Source organism: Hylaeus volcanicus, chromosome 2 (genome assembly GCF_026283585.1).
Source record: "Hylaeus volcanicus isolate JK05 chromosome 2, UHH_iyHylVolc1.0_haploid, whole genome shotgun sequence".
Lineage (NCBI taxonomy): Eukaryota > Metazoa > Arthropoda > Insecta > Hymenoptera > Colletidae > Hylaeus > Hylaeus volcanicus.
The window spans coordinates 11,274,354-11,300,620 of NC_071977.1; the positions used below are offsets into that span (position 1 = coordinate 11,274,354).

Consider the following 26,267-nt stretch of genomic DNA (forward strand, 5'->3'; position numbering starts at 1 on the left):
ATCGCACGTTTAGCGCTGTATTACCCTCCGAATGCATTTCTCTGGCTATAAACGTGCATTTGCATAGGTTAGGGGTGGTGGGAGGAGGCGGAGAAACGGTCGATGCCGGGGAACAGTGGTGGGAATTTATTCTGCGAGCTGTGGTTGGGGTATTGCATAACAGATTTCGTGATTATTTCGTTGTTCGTCATTTTTGTGCATATTTTGTGCATATTTTATGCAGTTGATCGTAATGATAATTAGTCTAGAGATGCCTACATCACGTGTATCAAAATACCCGGGTACACGGGTAATTGATGGATCCGTGTTTTAATCCGTGTATTTTTAATACCCGGGTACCCGGGTATCGAAATACACGGATATTCAGGTACGTATACGTACTTCGGAATACACGGGTACGCATACATCGAATTATACGGGTACAACATCCAGTTATTTTTATATACAAACTTTTAGATAAAAAAGTTATTATTCTAAAATAACGATCCTTATTAATTTCGAGAAAATTGATATGCAGTAAAATAAATAAATAAACAAAATATAAACATAAGAAGAATAAATATAACGGAATAAATTTGTTAGTTTCATCTGGAGAAACTTTATTTACTAGTTAAAATAAATATTCAAGTCACGGGTAACAATAGATAATTCGATGTATGCGTACCCGTGTATTTCTATGCACGTGTACGTGCCTGGATATCCGTGTCTTTAGATATTAAAAATACCCGTGTTCTTAATTCCTTAATACACGGTACGCGGGCTCTAATAATTACTTAGAGATCAATCTACAATTTCCAAGATTGATTTTGATAGGAATAAAACCCAAAATATAAAACATAAAATAATAATGTACTTAAAGATCAATCTATAATTTCCATTGGTGGTTCACGTAACAATAACAACCAAAAAGCGAAACATAAAGTATCATAATCGTCAATCTTCTCGTGCCATGCAAGGTACGGTCTCCCTAAATTTAATTAATGGGTCTATAACAAGTGGAGAGCGTTACGGTCGTATGCGAGGCACACACGAAAATCGACGCGGATATCGTTTTCTGCGCGAAATATGCCAGAGATGAGCGTGATGCGTGGGTCGCGGACTTCAAAGGACGCCGCGATCGACCAAATCGCTTGTTTGCCGAAAACGATACGCACGCATGTCAAGTCGACGAGGGTGGAATACCCATCCCGTTCCACGGGAAACGTAATTTCGCTAATAAATGGCCAAATCACGATGTTGACCGACGCGACGCGCATTCGAATCGAGCGATAGAACGGTCGCGTGAAAATTCGAATAAATCTACACCGTTTCCGGCCAGGAATTTGCGAAGTTCTAATCGAAATTACGAGTTCGTGCATGCAATAAAAGATGAACGATATTTCGGTGTATTTTATTCGGAGTTACTCGATGAATAAATATTAAAATTTAAATTATAAAATGAATGTACGTGCAGGATTGTAGTAGAGTCGAGCAGTCCATATTTTGTGTTTGGTTCTTTTGTGAATAGAAACTTTCCAAGTAATAGCTTGAATTTTTGGGGCACTTGTACATAAAACTAACTGATAATATATAAACAAAATTAATTTTACCAGCCCCAAACCGAAGAACCCTTCAAATTAGAAAACTCAAATAAATCCTAAATAAATTCCTGAATATGTATGTAAAGGAAATATCTTCCTTTAAGTCAAATACTGCCGCGCTTTTTGGAGATAACGATAAGACCGCGAGATGGCGAGGGAGATAAAAAAGGCCACGTAGCGATAATCAGCTGATAAGAGAAACAACAGTAACCAATATAATAAAAGATTAGTCGAAGTGAGGAACGAACCATAATTAATAACATTAAATGTCGTTTCGCTTATTTTGCAGGTAGAATAATTGTAAATAGTTATAAATAGTGTAAATAGTACAGATAATAAATGTTGCGAATATTTTGCAGAAACTCAGAGTGTTACTCATTTGTGGTGTAATTCCCGCTCCGCCTTACAATAAACCCTTATATATACTTAAAATTCTCAAAATATTATAAAAAAAAGTCTCCTAAAAAAATACAATAAGTCCCTTCAGGTCTCGCTTTCGCCCTCTGAAAATCACAGAATATTCAACCAACCGTTGCTACCAATAAAAAAAACCTTCCCCTAAATAGAACACCGAAGAAGCAACGCTTCCTATCCTCTGCATTTAAACCAACCGCGCGGAAATAATGGAACACTTCTTGATTAAAAAGGCATCGAGGATAAGATAAGGGAAAATTGAAAGTGGACAGACTCGGTTTTAATTTGGCCCCCGGAATTTTAACTGGAGCAGGGGGCGCGATATGGCCGCTGATTATCGCGTGTCGAGATTATCTCGCGCGCGCCTTTCGTTTGCAGAATAGCCACCGACCAGGACGATAATGGGACGGAGATAGCCGGGGCTACCAGGCAAGTGTCGTCGGCGAGATAACATTCCTGGGGTTCAGGTAGCACTTGCAAGTGGCGAGTTAACGTGTCAACCGGTAATGAAACGGTTACAGACGGCGGCTGCGGTGATAACCGGCCGCTGTAAAAATGCCTCTCCTACGCGCCCTCGTAAACATTTGATCATTATTCCAGATACTAAGTCGCGTATGGAATTTAATTGGAGCCGCCCGGTCGAATCGCGCTTGTTAAACGACAGTAGGTAGCCGATAGTCGTGTTCTTAAATAGCAGAGCGCCTCTGGCGAATCTCGGCGCGTTCGAATCCTTGTTTAACGTCCCACGAGCCTAATCAGAACACACGTCGGCGGTAAAGAGACTTCTGAGATAGAGTGCCCGTGATTAGGAGCGTAAAGTAAAGTATTGTATTATATTATTTTAGATTATCTTTGTAGACTTCACAAGTTTCTTTGTAATGGTCTGCAATATTAGGCTATAGCAGATACAGTGTTCCATTTCATTTAATTGTATCCACTACACCATTTATTTCTAACAGTACAATCAAATAAAATACTGTAATAGATATAAATGAAGAATAGTTCCATGTACAATGTTAGGTTACAATGGGTATTCGAACAAATTCGTGCCGTTTTGTCGCTCGATCAACGCGAGAATGCTACGCAAACTTGTAAAAGGATTTGTGGTTTTTACGGACAAAATGCTGTATCAAAATTTTGATGTCAAAGATGCATCACTCTGTGGTCGACCAATCACAGAACGATGCAATGAAATCATGCAAATGGTTGAGAAACGCCACGAACTTTATCGAATACCCAATATAACAACCATAGTCGCAAAAAAGTCTCATCGAACCTTCACAGACATAAAAAATTTTGTCCCCCAGCTGTTCCAGCAACCACCGATAAATAAACGACTTCAACGGAAGCACGCAAGCTCTAAAACAAATTAAAGCACCTACGCGCACGAGACGATGCGATAGTTTCCAATAAAGGGCTCGGAAGGGGCTGAAAGTCTCGTGAAAACGAGTCGATGCTTTCCAGCAGCGAAATCATTTCCAATTAGCGGCAGTGATACGCACGAGATTCTTCGATTAATTAAAATTCAGCGTTACCGAGCGCGCGAGATTTTTTTCGTTCCCCGTGCCAATTGTCCTTGTTAATTAATGCGTGTTGCGCACGCATAATTGCCGAGGGTCTCGAGTTCGGAGTATTCCTAATTAACGGAGGGAATTGTCGACCACCTGCTCGATGATCCGCCGTTTAATCGGCCAAATTATATATATATTTTTTTATTCGCGACGAGATCAAAGCCAATAACATCAAAGCGCGTCTCGAAGAGCCTATCGGTGGTATCCCGTCGCGACGCCCTGAGCCGTGAGATTTCAGGCAATTTTTTTCCATTCCGCTGGGGAATTCCCGGAATACCGACGCTGGATTTCACGAATTTCACCCTCGATGCTTTCACAGAGACTTTACGCGCGCGAAAAAGGAAGGAAAACGCTCTGTGCGCTTTGCAATTTGCTGGAAACGTCACCGGCGCCCCTTGGACGTTTCAACTAACGTACGCGTATAATTGTTCGATGGTAAACACTTTTATTTTGCATTTTACACGTCGGAGAACTGTGTGTCTGTGCGTCGGATGTGTTTGATTTCAGGAAGCAGAAAGTATATGATATAGGTAGCAGTGCAGAATAATTGTTGTTTAATTGTTATGGTGGAAAATAGTGCTTGTTTTCAACTATTCTGTGAATTTTCTTGTGTACTCTAATTGAACACTCTAAAACATAAATAACTGTGTCGCGATTTGTATTTAGCATAAATCTCGCGATATTCGAAGCAACAAAGCGACAACTCGGTGACGCCATAGTCTGTGAGGGTATTGAAGAAAATCAAAGGAACAAGCGGCTGGTCACGCTAATTGCAACAACAATGGCCCGCTTTAAAACTTTCTCTCCGCTCGACTGTGCCTCGCCGGGCTCCTAATTAACGAACGTACGAGAGCTCGAGCGACGTCCTCATTCATAAGTACGTTCGCCATTCATGCGAAACCGATGGCTCGTGCACGAGCCACCAGGATCGCGACATCGTTCACGAATTTCATCGACGTGAATGGATACACGCTCGTGAATGAAACAGGCTGTTGACCTTTGTTGCCACGCATGGATATTGTTAGACGTTGTTTGACAGAGACTGGCGAGATCGAAGGGAAAGGAACCGGCTGTCCTCTCGCAAGAAACGACTCAAGGATACGCGGAGCCCCAGGTATCATTGATATCCACCGTGACTTCTATTTTTTAGAGTATTAAAAATAAATAAAACTGACATTGCAGTAAATTGGAATTTTCTAATAATATTCTTTTTATTTTCATTTGTTAGTAGAATTTCTATGTTCTATGCTACTTCCAAAAGTCTCTGTTCAATAACTTAGTACGGATTTTAATTTATACTCGACCAATATCAAATAAACAAAATTCTTGAAAAATGAAGCTATCATTGATACCTGTGAGTGGAAAGACTAAGTAACTTCGTCCTGAGACGTATGCAACTATAAGTCTCTTTTTCTCAAGTTGACATCCTGTTTCATCTAGAATTTTGAATCTATTCTTCTTCCCTCTATTCTACACTTACATTTTTATATCTATCAAAGAAGACCCTAAACAAAACCGTGAAACTAATATCACCCCGAATAAAATACCTCTTTCGCCTTTTTAATTTCTCCCTCATTCCGTTACTCAAGATTCCCATCTAAATTATAATTTTAACACCCATCTCTGCTGCAGTTGGTCGCAGCTCTTCGAGATATGGATGCAACGCGACGTCGCCGGTGATTATTGTTCCCGTCGTTCACGCTACATGTTCGCGCGGAGGACACAATGCAAGCGGAGTGTCCATCAGAAAGAAAACTCGCCAAAATGTCCGAGGGCGGGCCACCCTTCGTTTCGAGCAACCCCGACGCATTGTTGACCCATTCAATTCGGTTTGGCTGCTGGCCGTATGTCTGGGACACACGGAGGAGACCGTGTTTCACGCGCTTTCGGTGTGTAATTTTCAACGAGGCGACGTTCCAGGGATGCAGCGACAGGAGAATGAATAAAAAAAAAAAAAGAAATGGGCGATACCGAAGTCCCTTTGACAATGCTGATAGAAAACTTCTGGGTATCGACAGGCCTCGACGCCGCGTATTGACGCCTGACGATAAATGTTTGCGATACAACAGTCCCGCTACAAATGTGTACGTGGAGAGATTTAATTTTAAACGACGAGGAGTTTCTAATTTAAAATGTCGCGTGGATAATGTCTGCTTGGGTAAAAGCACTTCTTCGAATACTACCGTTGCAACAGTTGGTTTTAAATCGAAAGAGCACATGCGGGAATTTTGAATAAATCAAGAAACATGTATTGGCAACGTAGTTATCGGATAAATAAGTGAGAATGCATAGTGACTGAAATATTAAAGGGTAAAATAAAAGCATAATGTAAAATTCAGAGCACGAATATTTGAATAGATTCCCCTGAGTGCCTTTAAATATTTGAAAGAAATAACAAAATTGTGTTTTTTTTTTAGAACGAATAATAACAAAATGTGATAGAGAATCTTAGAGGACTTATTTTTATAGCAGACATTATCCTTCTGTGTGCGTACCTTCAAGTTTATGAATATTCAAATTGAACTACGAGACACCTCGTAGTTGGCAATGAATGGTTTAACCTCCTCGCTATTTTCACTCCACGATTCATCTTTCGCGAAATCTGGGCTATCGAAAAAACATCGCGAGAGACAGAACGATTTGTCACGTTCTATGCCTTTATGTGGGTACTTAGTCCTTCTTACTCTCCTTCTTTTCTAGCCTTTTCCAGGCCTTTTAAAATCTTATGCGTCCCGCGATAAAGACGGATAAGCCTCAACGAAATCCCTTCGATTAATGATCCTTACAGATAACCCAAAGCGGGGTCAACGACACGCTGATATGGATGGTCTTATCAGGGATGTTGGGGTGGTACCGGACATCCTGGGTACACTCTTCAGGGACAAAAATTTGTTCGGAAAAACAAGCTCCTTAGACTCATTCTACAGTATCCTAACACTGCTGTGTCTCCTTTGACATTAAAAATATAAGTAGATGTCAAAAAACACGGAGGATCATTTTTCGATGGAGTAGATCAGCATTCTATACATGTACTCGCAGTGTATTACATATTTTTGATGGTTGCTTATAGCCTTCATTAAATTTTTAATTGCAAGAATTTGTCATTTTTCGATGGAATAGATCAGCATTCTATATATGTACTTGTAGTGTATTAAATATTTTTGATGGTTGCTTATAGCCTTCATTAAATTTTTAATTACAAGAACATGCGTAGTCTTGATCTACAAATAGTAAAGGTTACGTGTATTAAAATTAGAATTATGTATAGTATATTAAAATTGAAAGTAAATAACTATAGTGACATACAATGACCATAGAAACTGGACCACTTAAAAATGCAGTTTATAATAAACGCACTTCGACACATTTGAAACTCTCCAAAATCATAAACAGATTATCAAACCACCGAATATTTAAACCTTTCACATTTTAAATCGCCTAAAAGTATCGACCAAAACTAGACAGTGACCGTATTAAACCAAAAGACATCAATATTTTTAAGCAGGTCCAATTTCTATGACCACTACGCTGCTTTTATTTGATCGTTCCACGAGTAATAAATAAACGAGAAGATTCTACCTATCGCGAAAGACAAACGAGCCAGCTTCCCCAACGATTCGTTTCCCTCCGCAAGATTACTTCACTTTGACTACTCGTTACTTCTTCTCCAGACTGAAACTTCGCGTACCCAAGCACCGGGGAACGTCCCACGTTCGCGCGAGTACAGGTGAGTCACGTTGCGCTTTTATTGTGCTTTCAGACAGCAACGGCGTCAGGAACATTTTACTTTTACACATTTTTCTTGTTAACGCGCGCGTTTCCACGGAACACGGGAGCGCCCGGAGAAGTTGGAACGGCAATCAGTTACGTCTGTTTCGCCGCCACGGGAGGGAAGGCACTCCGGAGGGCTCGAGAACTTCCTGACTCGGTTACGCCAATCGTATCGGGAACTCTTTCGAATCCTGCAGGATAGATCCCGTTAAATTACTGGCAAGTAGGATACCTTGCGCTAATTCTGTTTCCCGCTCATGGTTGCACGACGACCTTTTACCAGCGTTCGCTTTGAGGTTTTATTATCTCGGGGGTTTGTTTAGAAATGCGGAATTTTTTGTGGTAAACGTTAATTAAATATTTAATTTGTTACTTGTAAGAATGTTAGAAACATATTACACGTACTTGAGGGTTCGAATGGTATTGTACGAAATAATGCGAGAACTGTTACGGAAAAGAATTTTTTGTTGGATAGCAAAATGTAATTTACTAACAAGGTACATCTATCGGGTTATCCAGAATGTTTGTGTCAATTTTTAAGAAAAATTCAAAGACACATTTTAAGTTTTATATATGTTTATTGAATTAGACCTTTTGAGGGATGTATACATGTTATTTGTTTTCCTACCAAAATTCGACATGAACTTTTCAGACTCAATAAATGTGATTAAAAATTGTAACGTTAATTATTGATCATACGCGTAGAAAGGAAGTGGCAACTTCAAATTGAAGCAGATGTTACAATTTGCAGTTAATTTAACGCAAACTCATTACGGAAAGAGCGACGGTTACCCTCCGAAAATTAACAATTCAATTACGCTAATTTGCACTGTAATGAAACGTAAATGTTTAAGGATAGGTAAGGAAAACATGTAAATCAGGCAATGAAGGTGCTAAAGTCCCTGAAAGTCGAACTTTTCCAAAACTATTCTCGATCTTCCTCGGTAACAACGTTTTGTTAAGAATGTAAAAACATAATGTTTGTATTACAGCTGAGTATAAAGAAAAATGAAGAATTTAAAATCTACAGAAGTTGGAGTACTCAAATATATAACACAAATTATTGCTATTAAACAATATATAAATATATCAATACCAATAGTTTGTTTCACATGTGCAGACACTCCAACACACAAAAATTATAAATTCTCAACTGTTTTCCATTCCAACCATGCCCCAGTACTCTTCCCTCCCTACTATCTTTTTCATCACATATATTATGCTTTTTAGATTCCTCGCAAAATTATTTCAAAAATATCGGAACGAATCGAACGCGTCGAAAATGCGTACACAAGGCGGTAATTTACGACGCCACCAGCGAATTTTTTAATCCCTGCTTACCGAGCCTCGAACGTCGGTGAAATATGCTAATTATGGCATCCAAAGAGCGGAACTAATTGAATTAAACGAAGTAAAAAGTTCCCGGCCAAAAATTAGCATAAATTAGACCACCCGTTTATCTTCTTATCGTGTTCCAGCGGCATCCCGACTGCCTGTTTTGTAATTACCGAGTCACTCCCGATTCGTTCGAGTGAAACACGATCATCCTACACGAATATTAATTTGCAAAGATTCGACAAGAAGATCGTATCTTTGATAAGCAATTTTCATGTACTCCACTCGACTTTTGGAACCGTGTTTCTCGTACAAATTCGATACAATTTCCGAACCTTGTCACAGAAAATGGGAAAGTTATTTTTTTTAAATATTCTTTTCACACACATATATATATTCGTTATAAATTCCTAAATAAATATTCATTATAAACATATATGTACATGTGTTTATATATGTTTATAATGAATATTTATTTAGGAATTTATAACGAATATTTACGAGACTGACTGTACATTACTTAAAGAAAATGTTCAACCCAATTCGAAATCAATTACTAAAATGAAGTAATTATTTATTTCTCTGTTATTGCAACTGTTTCTGAGAGCTTGAAGAGTGAGATAAAAAAAGATTGCGGTTTCCAGACTGATTACTGAGAAGAATACTTTGCCAGGGAAGTGGCGAATCAGGAAAAGCGATGAAAGGAAGATGTAATTCCAGCAATTCGAGTCCCTCTCTAAACTACGGGTTTACAATAATCGACAGAGGCTTCACACGCTTTCACCCGCTGGCGCAGGGCTGAAAAGTTGGAACAGCTGTTCCGCCTAAGCCGCGTCACGAAATTTCACTTGCGCAAGAGTGTCGTTGCGATCACGTAGGAACAATCTAGCGTACTGTCCGTGTGATTTATAACGCTTCCACTCGATGAATAGGGCCTTAATCAGCCCTCCCGCGGCGATTAATTATTATTCATAACAGCAAACACGCATGCCAGAAAGTACACCAATGTGTCATCCGACCTGCCCACCCACTATACGTCGCGACTCTTTCAATCACAGTCTTCAGCCCTTATCTATCTTTTAACCATTGTACTTCATTTCAGTATGCGAAATGTATTTGAAAAATTTATTTCTTATTACATAGCTATACCTGCATTTTAATCACATTGTGGAATAGGTGTACGAATAAATGTCCCCCTTCCTTAAACATTATTCCTTCATATTTGATGACTGAAAAATAAAATTCTTCTACTAGATAATTCTACTACTAATACTTCTTTCGAACGTACTACAAAAGTTTAACAAGAAACTACCCTAGGTCCTGTACACTATTCTAAACTCTAACCTATAACCTTATGTCTGAAAAATTCTTCTACTATATAGTCCAATTCTTGCACGTACATTTTATTTTTAGTAAAATGACTAACTTCATTAAATACCTGACTAACATCTAACTCAATAATATATTTATCATTCGAATATGCCAATTATCTACTTGTCTCCAAACTTTCAAATACGAAATACGCGCAACAATTTCGACTAAACAAAACGTCGACGATGTGTAAATGAAAAAGAACGTCTGATAGCGGAGAGATGGAAATTTTTTGCCGGTCCTGGTAGAAAACTTAGTCGAAATTTGAGATGGCGGCGACCGCGGTAATTACGCGACAATACAAAAGTGAACCGTGTGCACGCATGCATGAATTTCAGTTATGTCCCTTTATTTTATTTCTCCCTTCCTTTATTTAACCCAGCCACGCATAGACTGTGCGTAATTAAAATTAATTCGCTCGCTCGCGGAAAAACCTTCGAATTATTCCCTCCGGCTGCATGGAGCCCTGTAAAAAGCTCCTTAATTCAGGGACCAGCGATTTACTCGTTTTTGGTACGAATTTGCAAAAAATCCCGCGAACAGTGGAGACGGGACAATCTACAGGATTGCTGGATCCATTCGGAGCCTCTGGTTGAATTGGATCCGAGATGTACTTCACAATTTAATAACGAAGCAAATTATAAAAATTTCGTACAGTAGAAATGGTGGATAATGTAGAATAACGGAATAACATTGTAATTTTATCACAATTTTGATTTGTGTTTTGTACGAAATGACCAAATGAATCGATTTACAATCGACCCCATTTAGACAAATTTCTTCATTAAACACAGAGAGTACGAATAGTTATGAGAGTGAGTGTATGTAAAGAAAATTAAGTAGTTGCATTTCTTTAAGGAAATGCAACTGCAGTTCGCAAGTGCATCAATGAAGAAAAAGTCCTATTAGTGATGATTCTAACATCGTAACTATTTTCAAAAGCCAAAAATAATTCAGATTATAGAGAATTAAGCCCCGAAAGGACTTACCAATTAACATTCTACTTTATTTCCACCATTTTTATACCAGAAATATTCCCAGCATCGTCACGAATGATCACCCTAAATTGAAAAGTGAACCACACTCGACGCGACAGATCCTAATGCAACAACGCCACGGGGAATTAATAACAACACTGGATGCTTCTAACAGCCCTAAAATGAAATTTCTCGACCACCCGGACGTTTAAAGCCGAATAAAACCGTAATTAAAAGTCGCCCCCGTCGGTTCTTATTGGCATCAAATGAAATTGCGTGCCCTTGGTCGCGAAGAGGATCGCGATTAAATGTTCGTGGCTCCCCTAATCTCTCGCCAAGGCAATAAAAATTCGACATAACTCGAGTTAACGCAGCTAACTCGTCCAAGCTGAACCGTGGACCGAAGAGAGACGGGTTGATTAATCGTATGCAAATGTCCGTGACGACACCTCCAAGGAGTTTAATACTTTGTCAGAAAACGCGTCGCGGGCTCTATAAAGGTCGCATGATCGCTTTAGAAAGGGGATTTCATCACACTTTCAACAGTATCCGAAGTCGTTCTTCCGCGTTATACAGAGAGAATCGATGGTTCGAGACGTCGAGTTCAAGTCGACGTTACAAAACGTTCTCGATGGTATCTCAATCTGTTCTTCAACGTTTCGCCGTGAAATATGGTGTATAAGAGGGGACAGTGAAGTATTGACAAATGTTTCGACGCGGCGATAAATATACCTTTACTGGGAGTTGAAGATAAATTATGCAAATGTCTATTCGCGATACATGGCGGTTCAAACGCTGTCTAACTCATAGCTGACTCGCGAAGGATCTGACCTTGTACAACCAAAATTATGGTTGACTTCTGAAGAAAATCTACGATTGGGATCATTGGCGAACGGTAATTGATATTATTATTTTTTTGTTACGATCTATCATGAATGTTCTAGAATTTATGCATTTATAACGTATATTAACATGAAGAACATACAGTATACATAATATGAGGCGTTCACTGCACAAATCGATTAACTCCACCAGTCACAAAAATTGTAACATTACTGACGATTATTTTTTGGCTATTCTTTCTTATTAATTTTATATACCGTTAGATTAAAGCTAGATCTGCATTTATACATTCTAAAATATTTATTTGAATTTGTATTATAAAAGGAATTTTACAACATTCCTCAACATTTTGTTTTATGGCATTAATCGATTTACTTTATTAATCATTATAATAATATTAATATTTCGTTTTGAACAGAGTACATACAATTTTTGATCATACTCATCATGTATTATTATAATAGTTTATATCATAAATGCATAATAACCGCAGTTGACGCATCGCCGGCAAAATATAACAGAATCTAACAGAACCACCTACTATTTCCTCAATTTCTACCGTTTAATATCCCTCCACGCACGATACATTTATCCGTATCTATCGAAATGATTAAATTGCTCCGTCGTTAGCTGGTTATCCCCGAAATATCGAACGACACTCGAGTACGATTTCGCTCGACCGCAATTGGCTCTAAATGCCGTGAAATGAACGAGCAGGCACGGACAAAGGGTTAAGTCGTTAGAATTACGGACGTCGCGGGCGCGACGCGACGCGGAGCGTCGTTAATTTCGGAATAATCGTCGCGTATCGACGCGCGGGCCCAGAGCGAAAGCTCGCGCGCTCCAATTTAATATGGAAATCCCGCTACGCCCTATCGAGAAAATCAATTACGTCTAATGAATACAACATGAAGGGTTAAAGGGTTCGGCGGGAATCTCCGCGCACTTTTCCCTTCGACGATCGGGAGCGAGGGCGAAATTTCGAAGTCGTTGAACGCGATTTGTCAAAGACTTAAACGCGCGCGACAGATTTCATCGCGGACGATTTTAGTAAACCTGTCCACGAAGTCGGACATTAGGCTCGGAAAACTGGTGTCGAAGGAGAAGCTTTTTGGTGGTGAATTATTCAAATTTTAGGGATGATTTGGGACGTGGTGTTCGAGTTCAAGACTAGAATTATCAAACTGGATAATTGGATAATTATTAACAACGTTTTGGTTACAATTTTTAGATTGGGAACTAATTATGTTAAATTTGTATGAACTTCACATCGCAAGAGGTAATATCAAAGATATCGTGTTATTTATAATAGTTATTACCACGTTGAGTGCTAGAGGAAATTTTCTAACATATGCGAGAAATGCCAGTAAACAAAAATGTATACTTCAGCCGTATTTGAAATAAAATTGAAGTGCACAAATAAATCTACGTACATTAGATTTTTGACGTTATTTTTGTAAAGCAAAATTGATTTTTTAATGAGTTATAGTACTTATAGTTTCGAGCAGCAATATATCGCTCTTCACCCTTTTTGCAAGTATATGGAGGAACAATATATCACTCCTTGTCACTCAAAGGGTTAAAGTCTTTAAGTCTATAAATTTTGAAGCTAAGGTTCCTCCCCTTAATCATTAAAAAACCTTAGTTGGTTAACCGAAGCGAAGGACATTTTAGATTTAACAAATACGTTTTGTTCGTGCGTGAAGACCGTAATATAATTACATCGTCGATCGAGACAAGAGGGAACCGACGCGATATTTTAACCAGAAGCTAACGAGCAGGCTTGATTCCTGGTACGCTCGTAGACTGCAAGTAGACGGCAGTTAAGGCAGTTCGCACGTTACGACTTATTCTATTATGGGCGCGTCTAATGAATACAACATGAAGGGTTTAAAGGGTTCAACAAAAATCACCACGCGCTTCCGCCCCATCAAAAACCAGAATAACCGAATCCACGGTCGAGTGGGTCGAAGGAATATGATTCGGAGTCAAAATGCAAACAGTAGGGGATTGTGCATTAAGAAACGTCGAGCAACGTCAATTAAACGTTACAGAGGGACGATGCTCATCGCGGATTCGCGATGGATAAAACCGAGGGAACCGTTTGTGAATAAACATTTCGCTTCGAATGTTGCCGAGGCAACTATTCGACCACGTATTGATGATATTGTAACCCTGTGAAATTACTCTAGACTTTCACGCAGTGAATATTGTCGGAGGCTTTCGAGAGTAAACTATGTCCATTTGGATGTTTGTTTAGGGCGCTAGCATTGTACCTAGGTTCAACAAGGATTTGAGAACACATTAATACACCATTCGTTTGCCATAGTGATGTACTTTGCATTCGGGTGCGCCGGACAATATTAACCCTTTGACTCGATAAGTGGGTTCAGAGAAATGTTCGTATTCGTTAAATCAATCTTTAAAAAGTATCAGCTTATAGGGAATGATGAAACGAAACTTCTTTTATATTTACAGTTTATTCATAGGAATCTTAGTTTTGAAAATAAAAATTGAAAAGTTAGAAAAGTTCGTTGGAAAAATTGAACTTCAGGAAAAAGGTATTTTAAGTTTTTAATGTTTATCTCTGAAATTAAAAATCGTATGAATAAACTGTAAACATAAAAAAGTTTCGTTTTGTTATTCTCTATAAGGTGATTTTTTTTTTATAGTCGATCACTACGACATCTCAGGAGAAAGGTCTTTTAAGTTTTTAATTTTGATATTTGAAACTAAACGTCGTATGATTAAACTATAAACATGAAAAAATTCCGTCTTATCGAACCCTATAAGCTGATATTTTTTAAAAATTTACACCTGTACGCTTCTTAGAATTTCCAGCAAAAATCGTCCCGCGGTCAAAGGGTTAACTCAAAGAATTTCAACGTGGAAGACATAGTACTTTCAGAATTTATTTCGCGATTGAATCTGAGCTAATTTTACTTTAAAGGAAAATAGAATTTCGATTGAGATTTGTAATAAGATATTTTAAATGAACCTAACATATAAACCTAACAAATAATAACATATATAAAGTTAAAAATAAAATGATGTTCTAATCCTAAAGGTATTTGAATCAAGATACAGAAAATTATAAGTCAACACACGACGAGAAACAAATTCGTATCAAAGTGTTCAATATATTCTATGTTTTCTAATGCTCTAAGCCGAGTTCATTGCTCCATTAAAGATATCGTAGAATCACGAGTGTATTTAAAGCAGATGTTCAACGACCATTCATTACAACACATGCTTCAGCAATACACATGGAAGTCACGTAAAGTGTGTTACCAATACTCTAAAAATTTTAGGTACCAATCCCTAAGTATTTCCACGAAGAATTAAGCCATGAAACCCATAAATGAACCACTGTTTCGCGAATTTCAACAAAATCTAATTTTAATAATCTTAGGTCTCAAGATAATACCAGTTCATGTGTCGACAAATAATTTGTTGTATCTTGTAATTTTTCGATTCACAAACTTGTCTATTCAAATAATCGCGTATAAAATATTCTATTATTAAATTGTTCGATCGGAGTCTCGACCCTACAACGAAACTACACAACATACTCCGTTTAAGGCGACTGGTATATCACCAGTGCACCTTTAAACCGTTTCACAGACGGAGCGAACGTGGCCTGCACCCCTAACCGGAGCTCTATGTTTGTCCAACCGAGATTCCCTCATCGTCATTTTATTTACACGAAAGCAGTAAATTCGGAGGTCTGTTCCGAGCACGAGATGCTCGTGGATTCGGTCACCGCGCGTAAACACGGCCCGAGCAAACAATTACGTCGTCAAACGACCGCGAGGGAAAAAGATAAAAATTCTTCGACTTACCTTCGCAGGATCGGACTTCTCTTGCTCGTCGTTGAAGGTCTGCGACCCCCTGGACATGGTGTTCCTGCGTGGTGTGATGGTGCCATCTTGCGAGGGGCGCACGAACTCGATTCTGCCACCCTCGACGACGATGTTAGGGGCTGGTGGGAAATTCTCTGCGTTACCAACGGGATCGCAGTAGCCCAGCAGCCCTGCCTTCTCACCGTATAGGGGATGAATTTGTCTGCAACAGTCGGTAAAGACGACCGTGTTATCGGGGGTTGAAATTGCAGGTGGAGACTGGATCGAGAACCTCTTGGAGGAGCTCCATGAGGTCTCCTCGAGCCTCGAATTGGAAAAAATCGATTTTTATAAGAAATTTTTATAGTGCAATACTTTATGTACTTGGTAGAATACGTTGATATTTCGCGGTATTTAAATCTGGATGGAATTTGTCTCCTTGTGTGTATTTGGTTGCTTCGAAATAAATTTTGAATTTAATTAAATATCAAATTATTTTATGTTAAATTGGTTGAATATTATATTAGTTTCGAATTGCAAGAAATCGATTTTTATAAGTAATTTTTATAGTGCAATGCTTTATGTATGTAGTTGATAAAATATAATGATATTTCGCGGTATTTAAATCTGGATGGAATTTGTCTCCTTGTGTGTATTTGATTGCTTCGAAATAAATTTTGAATTTAATTAAATATCAAATTATTTTCCGGTATGTTGGTTTAATATTGTATTATAATTTTATATCGTACTGAGTATCGAATTATATAATAATTGAGAAGTATGCGGAATAGTTAGAATACTTACGATGGAAATAGCACAATCAAGAAGTTTAATTGAACCGATTTTACTTTCGAACGCGATATTACACGACCGAACCGTTCGCGATAATAGATCGTACTGAACCGAACCGTTCGCGATAATGGAGCGTACTGAGAGCTTCTTAGGGTGGGGCGGTAACATTGACCGCGGAAAATCAAAACATGACGTCACGGATCGGCCTAATCCGTAGCGTAAACAGACGAGGCATCTGCTCAACTTTTAATGTTTTTATGTATGTACTCGGTGTTGAAATTGATCTTGTACATTCCATCGTTTATAACTGTCGTTTAAGTAAAACTATTTACGTATCATTTTGGAACGTTAAACTCTCAAACTTCTGAGTTCTCAATCTGATTTTATATAGAGTACAATATGATGCAGATTACAATGAATATTAATACACTTATAGTGTATATAAATGTTGTATTCCTGAGCAGAAATAGTATTTGCTGTGGTTATAAATAATGGTATGAGTACTGGATATTTTTGAACAAGACTTGAGAAAAAGAAAAAGAAGCCGTCACGATTGATTGGATTGAAACATCTAATTTTAAGAGTCTAATTTGTCGATTTCAAACTTTGTATCTGTAACCTTTTAATAAACGAATAGATGAATGAATGAACGAATGAATGAATGAGTACTGTCGAAAGAAAACTTTAATATTATTCGTTCAATAATTCATTCACCAAAATTTATATACTTCAATAAAAACATTAATTTCAATTTCTGTAAGATAGTCGAACCGTCCATAGCACAAATCGATTAACTCCACAAAACAAAAAGTTGAGAAATGCGATGAAATAATGTACATTGATTTTTAAAATTCCCTTTATAATATAAAAAATAAAAATAATAAATGATGCTAATCTTTATTACTCAGGAAAGTTATTATAAATATTAAGAGTTATAACTACACCAAGTGCTTCGACACTTAAATTCAAGATTTTTTAAAAAGTAATCGATTTGTGCAGTGAATGGCTCCAAGTACGTCCCGAACGAATAATTAAAAAAATCGTCAGCATATTTCATTAAGACAAAGAAACGGAGGTGCTGAAATCGCGGTTCGTTTCGCAACCGTGCAGTTTTTGTGTCCGTGGCGGAATTTTTTTTCCAACTGCACTCCAGACAATGTGAAACGCATGAGAGAGCGAAAGATAAAGGAAAACGCGTGTAGACTCGAGTGGTTTTCCCCAGTGGGAACCCGATTGGGGGTGGATCTCGACAGGTGGTGAGTCTGAGTTCACGGGGGTTCGTCGTCGACTGAGGGGGGGCTCGAAATACACCGCGTGTCGGCGAGGAAATAAAATAGACGTTTCAGTGTGCACGGCGAATGGTTATTGTGTTGCCAGGCTTATCGAACGTCAAGACTCCATTCAGGGGTGAATCTCGCCAGGTAGGGTGAAACGTACGAGCAGGGGTAAAAATAGAAGTTTCTGAGCGTGGCGCGGGAAGTACGGTTTATTAACACTTCGAACATGAATAGGGAGACATTATTCCAGAGAAGAATGGCTCCTCGTCGCGAATGATCAAATAATTCAATTAGCACGGTGCAGTTCTTCATGGTGTATCGATTTTATACACCTGAACTTATGATAATATTTCCATGACACCAGTACCTCGTGTGGTATTGATCATGGTGAGGATAATGGAAGAAATATGAGGGTGTTGCATATCATGTTTTGATTTCAATTTTCATGTTGTATTTGTTGGAACATGTATGAAATTGAAAATTCTGTATTACAAACCGTGGTTTATTTTTGAAGAAGCAGGAATAATAAATTTTTATAAATGTCCAATATGGAATCAAGTCTAAACTTTATGAGATAATTAATAAATACCCATATTATTCAATGTGATTAAATATATTGGCAAATTAAATAATAGTACCAGAAGATATTTAAAAATAATAGTAATCTAGGCTATAGATTTTATGCATTCTTGGTGTATACAAACAGGAAAAACATATATACTTATGTAAAATTATGTAAACACGTTGATCGCCACGTCATTCATATACGAGTGACACTGCAGAAGTAAGAAAATTAATTTTGAAAGTTTAGCATAAGAAAAATGAATTTAAATTAAATTAATTCATGAATTTTTACGAAGTTACAAAAATAAACACCACGATAGATGTTTGATTATGTGGTTTCCAATAGCGTAAATAATATTTAATCCTAGCAGAAATTTGCAAGAATATTTGTCTGGCAATCAACGTGTATCTATGACATCAATGTATAAAATATTTATGTATATGTACATCAAAAATGCATAAAATCTTTAATTCAGTAGTGAAAACCTCGACCCTGGATACTCTCCCCAACTATATTTCACAATGCCCATCACGATTAAATTTCATCAAAGGAACAATGAAACCCAGAAATCACCTCCAACACTAGCTTAATATTCTTTCGAAGCACGAAATCCACGATGTAATATTTGGTTACGTTCTGTTTCAATCGATACCATCGAAATGCTACCCCCAAACCCGGATATAGGTCGAAGCCCTTCAAAAGATGAAAAGCCTCGGCAGTGAGGAGCGAGTCCTTCGATACCTCCCCACCAAGTTTTCCAATTAACCAGAGTTTATTACACGCGAAATTAAGGTCGAGGTTTTTTCCCATTCGGGCGTAAAGGTGAGAAAGGGTTAGACGCACGAAGAGACTTACCTGGGCGATGGTATGGGGCGAGGCTTATCAAGCGCCAGATCCGAGTTGAGGGGCGAATCGGGTCCGCGGACGCTGGAAGCCCTACGCAAACAGATATATCGTTAGTTCAATTACCATTCGGAAGCCTACCTCAGGCTATTTTACGTCTGCCTAATGTGCCTCCTCGAGAAACAGTATCATTTGACCATGATTCTCCATTCTCAAGAAAATATAACGTTAAGAAAATCTAATTTTATATAAAATGAGACACGTCAACCCTCTACGGGCCCGTATAATTTTCAGGTCACATGCTTATACGTCGACCTTTTACCAAATGATTTTACTTTTTCCATAACATACGTTTTAATTGTATATTTTTAACCGATATTTTTCTTTGAATCCACACCTCTACGCTTCTTAGAATTTCTAGCAAAAACGTTCCTAAATTAATATCTCCAAAATAATTCCCTTCGTTCAAATCAATCCATGATTGAGAAATCGATAGACGTTGCGCAACACGTGTAAATCGAGGCATGCACCGAGATGAACGAACCGCGTACACGCCATTTTGCTTGGACTTACAATGTTAGGTCTGTGGTTAAGACCATTAGATGTTCCTAGATAATCACACAACTAAGTACGAACCGCACCTTGGTTAACTTAATTCTGGTGTTCACATAAGAGGCAGCACTTTCTACATAGTAGAGATGTTACTTATCCCCAGCGCCCGTTTAATGCACTATTCTCCACCAAACGACGACACGCTGCACAGAAATGGACGAACTGTGTACACGTCGTTTAGGGCCTGGGATGCTAGATCGTCGTTAGGAACATTAGAAGGTCCTAGATAATCAACCAGTTAAGTGTCAACCACGCCTTATGTAACTTCGTTTTGCCGTTGGGATGAGAGGGAACATTTTTTATTTGGTAGAAAGTACGTGGTAGTACTACTTTCTCCCATATGACTGGAAATGACGTTCCATTTCAAGCAAAGATAATTATAACGGAAAACAAATTTATATTTGTCAATTTAGGTTCAGTAGACAACATACTTGAAGTGTCTCGTATACCTCAAACTATGTAATAAATATATTAAATATGTACGTATATACATATTGAACATGGTACAAGGGCTGGTTCAATGTCATTTTTCTGTTAATAAAAAAAAAAAGAAAAAAAAATACTAAGTGCAAACTCTTTACCACAATTATTTCAATACTCACAACTGAACATCATTGCTCCCCGACTATAATTTATTTCAATTACTAATCAATTTATTAAACAAGAAGTACATTTTCCAAACAACAAGCAACATTTGATAAACGAAGGTATTCGTCCATTCACCGGGAAAATATAAAAACAAGTCGATTTAAATAACGAACACTCCGAAACGTACAGTTATTGAGTAACATTTTAAAGTGCCAGTTATATTGGCCGCATCAGTATTTCAAAAAAAAAAAAAAAAACATTGGAGCAGCGATATAAATTCAAAGTGGTTTCAAGTTATCGAATCGCCGCTCAGAGTACACACTACAATTACGCTGCTAAAATAAAATCTCTTCGACCGGTTGTAAATTGTACGGTGCACGGTTCAAATTATTGGAAAATGAATATACGTCACGGGAGGCTGTTAACCCTTTCCTTGGCGCGTAATATACCGACGTTACTTTACAGTTTCTCGCGCGCGAGTCGCGGCAAAGCATCGTTGGTATCGTTCCCTGAATTACTTTTATCGCGACGCCATGCATGATTCGTTATACTTACGCAAGGCACCGGAACGTTATGCACAGCTTCCACGGGCGAAGACCATCGGCGATAGGAGCATGCCGTTTTTATGGCATCGGTAAAAGATAGGCAAAATTTTCTTGGAATGGTAGGCAACAAACGCGAGAAACGTACAGCAATTTATTGCCGATGTTTATTTAATTTGGCAGTTGAACTTTTTGTTGTTCGTTAAGAAATACTTGGTTCTTTATTTGACGTATTTATTGCACGGTTGTGTAAGATGTACGTGAGAAATATATTGATACATTGGTGAAAGAAGCGAGGTTTTCAATCTAATCTTAATTCTGTTCGTTTCTAAAAATTTAATCTTGAGGTGCATAAAATAATCCTTATATTAAATGTGTATTTACACTATCAATATATTTAACATATTACATAGCAAATTGATGAAAATTGAATGACATATTAAACGTGTCAATAAAAATATATTCAATTCATATACACGTTAAAATATATTCTCCATATCCAAGAAGGCTGGCTCCGAAAAGGACAAATTTAATTTCTCCAGTGTCGTCAATTGTCGCTGCACGTGGAAACTCAGTTTAACTATATTCAACCAGTAAATAACGGAGAAACGGCATAACGTCGATGTTAATGCAAAATTCATTTGCGCAGGCCACACCTCGTGCGAATCTATTTTCGCTGCTCGAATCGGGTCTTGTCGCTCGCATATCGGAAAGACCACGACGTCGTGGATAACCGTAAACGATTACGCAATTGCGTTTCAGTTCGCATTTCTCCCGTATTACGACGCGATATTTATATTTCATCCGTATGACGACTCGATATCGAGAGCGTGCTTTCACGCGAGTGGACCGTAATTCAGCTTCTGGCGCTCGCGCGAGTTATAGAAATTAATAAGTCCGCCGAATAAACGCGACATATTCCGACACGCTTCACGTAGGATTAAGGTTTGAGCCAATTTCTCGTTGCATCGACCCACAAAGCGACTGCGAGATCGTGTCGATAAATATCGGGTAAAATCTAAAGCTGAGCGTTACTGTCCAAGTTTTATTATCAGAAGTGAGACGTAATCATATTTTCTTTCTCTTACATTAATTGCAAATAGGTTTGAGTATATAACAATTTGGAAACGAAGAATCAATTCACAAAATTTGCAAAGAATATTCACTCGACGATGCTTCGAATAATTCGTTCTACTTTACAGATATTTTAAAATACGAAAATTCAGCCCGAAGATGTTTGCACTTGGCGCGGACAGATGATAGTTTCGCAGCCAGCGTATTTCGATACGTATCAAATTCGCATACAACGTAAATAAACTAGCGGATAGCGGAAAATTGAACCGATAACCTGCACTCATCTACACCTATCAATTTCCATCGATATTATAACCATAACTTTTTGAAATTGCAAGCACGCGTAGTCAAAACAAAAATTTCTGGATTTCCGCTATAGCGGATTTCACGCATTTAGGGTACAAGAAAATACGACAAATATATTCTGAATACATCATGTACAGTTTGTGTATGTTTTCCATGTTAGGAAATGTTAAGAATTTTTCCAAAATCTATTAATGATTAAGTAGTTTTATTGTATTTAATTTAAGCTAACATTAACCTCTGCGTACTATTGGTATATAAGTAGACAACCAACAACACAGTTAATACATTGAAACAAGTAACATTAGATTTAAAAAGTTTGTAAGTAACCTCTCGATACATAAAGCGTTAAAATATGCGCCATCTTCCAACTACGAAGAAGCGTCTTTTTTCCAGACGCATAGTTCCGCGAAATCGCGCAGTTCGCGAGAATGATCGCGCGCAATCGATTCGCGGACGAAGCGAGGGATAAAGAATCCCCAGGAAAAAGAGAGGAAGGGGATAGCAGACAGCTCGTCCATCCGTTTACAAGAGCAACTGACAAACCGCCCCGAGCACTTTCATCAGCCGTACCTTTCCAGCTTTTTCAATATCCCAGTTGCGATCAAATGTGACGCGCGCTAAACTCGCTTTAATTAAACCTGAACTTCGAAACGTTATGAACTTACGCATCGCTAAATTTGATCGTTCCCTGTTTACCGTATACACGCGGGTTCCGCGTTCGAAGTCTTCAAAACGTCCGCCAATTCGCGTCATCAACCTGCGAAAGCTTTCAGCGTGCAAGATTAACCGTTGCGGTGCACCTCGATACTCGGACAATCGACCGCCAAACTAATATTGGATGACGAGTTTCCAGTCGAATTAAATGTCGGGGACACGTGAAACCGGCTATTGTAAAGACGAGCCGACTGATTCGTCTGGATTGCCGCGCCGTGCATGCGATGATTCCAATCAAAATTCGAATATCTATCCATGGATGCGTCAAGTTTTCGATGATTTTGGTTTGAGAATACTAAATGCGCAGAATTGAGCAATTTTCTGAGATATCTCACTTTGTTGGAGTGAAATTTAGATTAATTATCATTCAGTTTTTCAAAAGAACCCTACATCAAGTCGTGGTGAATCTATTCAGAAATAAAAATCTTTTTCAAAGTTAGAATTCATAAATACCACCATGTATGAGAAGACACTATTTAGGCATCATTTAGTTTTTCAAAAGAACCCTACATCCAATCGTGAAGAATCTTTTCAGAAATAAAAATCTTTTTCAAATTTATAATTCACCAATACCACCGTGTATGAGAAGACACTACTTCATCTAACGGCGCCATTTTCACTAAAAAATCGATCTTCGCGAAGAACAAAAATATTTTCATACTCCACAAAGCATATATGCTTACGTACTACAAGCAAAAAGGTATCGATCACCTAATTTCAGCGCAATTAATTTCCTACCAAACGTCTCGAAGGTGCGGTGACCCTTCGAATCTTTCAATGAATTACGTCAATCCGCGCAGCACGAATTTACGGTTTACTTGGCAGCTGGTGTGTCCAAGAACTGGCGCACGTTTCTTGCGCTTATTCGCGAGGCAGATGGCGGAAAGAGCGACGAAGAAGTCGGAAGGAGGAAGGAAAGAAGCGACCGGCGCCCTTTGTGAACGAGGGTGGAAGCTGTAGGGCGTTTTAACGTGGCGCATTTTATCGCGCGATCCATTCGCTGGTTCGAAGCATTTGCCTTTCCCCACTCGCGACGTTCCTACAAAGAAATCCAAACGTTGAATTCGCATAAAACGTGCATTAGCAGCAAGAATTCGCGTCTAAGGCTGAGCTCTCTACCCAGACCGCCTCGAAAACCCCTTTCGCGACAACAGAGACCTTTGACAGCGTCTTCCGGTACAGGTTTAATAAGCCAACCGCCGGAAAGACCGGATTCGACAAAGTTTGTCAACGTTTCGTCTTTGTACGAGCACTATAGCGAAGAGGGAGACTTTATGGAGAAGAGGGGACGATGAGAATGAAAGCTCTGAGGCTTCGAAATACTATAATGGCGAGGAAATACAATGAGATGCAAAGGTTATTGAGTCATTCCACGCGAAATCGGACACTAAATGGGGCAGCATCTCAGATTTTGAGCAAACTTAAGTATATTGCAGTCTCTAGTGATACTTAAACGTACCTCAAAGGATTTTTCAAAATTTCAAAAATTATGGATTTTAGAAGTGTTTGAAATCGTTTAATGATTTGGGGAGCGTATAATTATTAAATGGTGATAAGTGTACTTGGTAATGATACGCAATGGTGTGTATGGAGGAGAGAAATCCATTAAACTGTGGCCTCTTGTATTATACAAGAAACGAAGTCCTAAATTTGTTTAATTCTCTTCACGCGAAATCAGACTTTCTTTAGCCAAAGGAAGAGCCATAGAACTTCCGTCGATCAATTCAAAGCTATTTCTCTCGTTAGCGAAAAGCTCACTCAGCAACACAAAGTAGAAGCTGTGGTTCTTTCGGAGAGGTATTGTGTTACATCACTGGGACGAGATCCGAAGCTGCTAATGCACCAGCATCCGACACCGGCTTCGTTCGAGAAATATGCATCGAGGGTGTACCGTTACAGGTCGAGCCGCTTCCCTGCCGCGGATTATGCAATCCAAAAGGAAAAGACGCTTTATCTATTCCCTTTGTTAATTAAATCGCGTCCTCTCGTATTACACGTCCCTCGATTCCGCGCGATTCGAACGGTATAGACTCGGAGGAAATTAAATTGTCTTGAAATTTTTTAGCGAGCTCGAGACACCGTGCCGCGAACCTTCCTTGGAAACTGACCTTTAGCTCTGCTTGAATTTAGATCCCGGTCAAGTATCTCGTTACAAACTTCCTTATTACCGCGGGGATTTATGAATGAGTGACGGTGTTATTCAAACATCTATCGTGTAATCTCCCGGCAAACTTTTCCGAATCTTTGAAAAGTAAAGAAACCGCGGGAGGAGAGTGCAGTAATATATGCAAATAATGATCTGCGAAGTTTACTTCTTCCTTACGTTTTCTGTCTTGTATTTGTTTTCTATCGTATCGGTGGAATTGTCTATAATATTTAACGTAATACGATATAAATTGGATTAAATTTAATGAACTCTACTCGACAGTCGCGTTAAAAGCCTTCTCTCCCGGCTTATAATAAGGTAAGGAAGTGCGCTGGTCGTTAACACGAATCAGACATTTTTTTATTCGAGTCGAGAGACGGCATCGTCATCTGGCAAGCATTTTTCCCCAGATATATTTTTCTTTTTCTCGAGGCTCATCAAAGTGGCCGGCTACCGGCGGTTTAAGTTACTACCAGGGGAATCCTGAGTGCGAAATAACTCGCCTTCTTGGTGGCCACTCTTTTCTCCGCCATGATTTTCGTTCCCGTTGCATTTTTTACGACGAGACCACGAAGCCAAGGCGACCGACAAATTAGGTTCCACGGCCGCGGAAATGAGATTTTTCGCTGCTTTCTTGAATTTCGATTCCTTCTGCGTCGAAGGGGCTAATCAACTCTCATCGTAGAATGTGTTAGAAAATTTATTCCTTATTTGCCACAATGATAATCGTAAAGATCTACGCTTTAGGACAGTTCATTAGAAGTAGAACACCTAAATACGCAATATTTTTGTTAAAAGTACAAGAAAAATCATGGAGTACGTACTTGGATACTTGAGAGTGACACGATTTATATGTGTATATATATATATATATATATAGTAGAAAGGTCTCGAGTCGTGGACCTGTGATCGCAATGTTAAAATAGATATTTCACGAATCATATTATGACTCACGTATGTATATAAATACAAGCTGATGCGACAATAAATGAATAAATATATATATATATATATATATATATATATATATATAGATATATATATATATATATATTTGCGATCACAGGTCCACGACTCGAGACCTTTCTACTCAGCACGAAATAA

At 38.5% G+C, this 26,267-nt stretch overlaps 1 protein-coding gene across 14 annotated transcripts in view; it reads right to left on the reverse strand.

The window, feature by feature from the left end:
- LOC128872498 (uncharacterized) overlaps positions 1–26,267 on the reverse strand; it is a 384,301-nt gene that overhangs the window by 200,484 nt on the left and 157,550 nt on the right. For all 14 annotated transcript variants that reach the window (XR_008456204.1, XM_054115260.1, XM_054115258.1 and 11 more), the window contains exons 3-4: positions 19,194–19,274; positions 15,705–15,927 (exon numbers count right to left, since the gene is read on the reverse strand). Coding sequence is in view for 13 of the 14 variants with exons in the window: in XM_054115260.1 (XP_053971235.1) it covers positions 15,705–15,927; positions 19,194–19,274 (304 nt within the window). In the remaining variant the exon portion in view is untranslated. The remainder of the gene's footprint in view (positions 1–15,704; positions 15,928–19,193; positions 19,275–26,267) is intronic.